Source organism: Medicago sativa, chromosome 6 (assembly GCF_051527215.1).
Source record: "Medicago sativa cultivar Bolivia chromosome 6, Bolivia_mono, whole genome shotgun sequence".
In the NCBI taxonomy this organism is placed as follows: Eukaryota; Viridiplantae; Streptophyta; class Magnoliopsida; order Fabales; family Fabaceae; genus Medicago; species Medicago sativa.
Window position 1 is genome coordinate 18,457,449 of NC_140754.1, and position 1,686 is coordinate 18,459,134.

Genomic DNA, 1,686 nt, shown 5'->3' on the forward strand with positions numbered 1-1,686 from the left:
TTATTGAATGTGTTCACCAAAAAAATATAAATTATTGAATTGAATGCATTTTTAAAATTTTAAACCTAAGCAAGCATTGACCATTGACTGTACTGTTAGACCATATTTTATAAGTGTATCGGGTCAAACATTATTTTTTTTAAATAATTAAGTACACAAATATCTTCTTAAAAAAAAAATAATACACAAATATCTGTGTGCTGATATATATAAAAAATAACAAGACATTTGTGTAAAAAAAAATTTATTCTCATAGTGCTTATAGTTTAAATTCAATATTTTATCATGTAATTTTCAATTAATGAGAGCTATATAAAGCTAAGTAGTGAAGCAAGCAAATGACCAATATTACAAATACAATAGGAGAATTATATTGAGAAAAAGAAAAATACAACATGATTCGTTTTCCATCCATTACAATTGTGTTTCTTTTATGTGTTACATTCTCATATGCAACCAAAATTGTGGATGTTGAAACCATTTGCAAGAATGCAAAAGATTCTTCTTTTTGTTCAACTTTTCTCAAATCAAGACCTGCTGGTGTAAGTGGTGACCTTGTTAGTCTTGCACAATACTCCATTGAAAATGTTCATACCAACGTAACTAACACAGTCGATCTAATCACGAAATTAGTTGCACAAAGTCGTGATATAAGTGCAAAATCTCATTACGGAAATTGTTTGCAACATTTTAATTCTATTGCTGAATATGTTAAGGAAGCTCAAGGATTCCTTAAGATTGGAGATTATGAAGATGTTCATATGAATGCGAATTTTATCATAATTAATGTTGATGATTGTCTTTTTGGAGATTCGCCAAGTGACCCTCCTTTTCATGATACCTCTTTGCTTCCAAAATATGCTGATGTTGTCCAGAAGATTGCTGAGATTATTTTTATTATATCAAATCTTTTGAAACAATAGAATATTCGTGCTTTGCAATTTGGATTTCTTGAATAATGTTGCAACATATGAGTCAATTTCGACAATAAATAAATCTCATAAATATAAAGTTTTTAGAGTTTAAAAATAATTGATCGAATATGTGCAATTTTGTCTCAATTTTTTATGCAATTTATATTGTCATTTGTAAATCCCAAAAATTTATACATCTTATTTTCAATAATTTTCTTAATTATTATTATTTTAACAAAGGTGATGCAAAGGCATCACTGAAATTCAATATAGGGTGTGTTTGGTAAAATTAAGCTATAAGCTAGCTGATAGCTGAAAAGCTAGCTTTTAGCTGATGACTGATAGCTGATAGCTTATAGCTGAAAAGTTAGCTTATTAAAATTAAAAGTGTTTGGTAAAATTAGCTGTTGAAGTGACTGATAACTATAAAATGACATAAAAGGACATGCTTGTTGAATTTTTTTAATATCATGTATATAATTTTTATTACTTAATGCATTTATTTTTAAATATATTTTAAATTATTTTCATCTCCAAAATTATAAATGTATTTATGAATTGAAGCGTCTTTTTTTATTTAACAATTTTTATTTTATTTTTATGAATTTAATTTAACTAAACTTGCTTCACAATTTATTTATTGTAAATTTTATATAAAATTATATATTTTATAAATTATTAGCAATTGTACATTTTTTTTAGTAACGAGCAATTGTACATTGACAAACCTATATAATCAGTAATATTTTCTTTCAAAAAAAAATAGCAATCT

The 1,686-nt window shown here is 25.4% G+C and overlaps 1 protein-coding gene across 1 annotated transcript; it reads left to right on the forward strand.

The window, feature by feature from the left end:
* Nucleotides 1–395: 395 nt before the first annotated feature.
* Nucleotides 396–923, forward strand: LOC146913418 (pectinesterase inhibitor 2-like). The gene has a single exon (XM_085720926.1). The coding sequence runs from the start codon at nucleotides 396–398 to the stop codon at nucleotides 921–923; it is 528 nt and encodes a 175-aa protein (XP_085577052.1).
* The last annotated feature ends 763 nt before the right edge of the window (nucleotides 924–1,686 follow it).

Excerpts from the sequence above, each read along its gene's own strand:
- LOC146913418 (XM_085720926.1), top strand. The coding sequence starts at position 396 with ATGATTCGTTTTCCATCCATTACAATTGTGTTTCTTTTATGTGTTACA.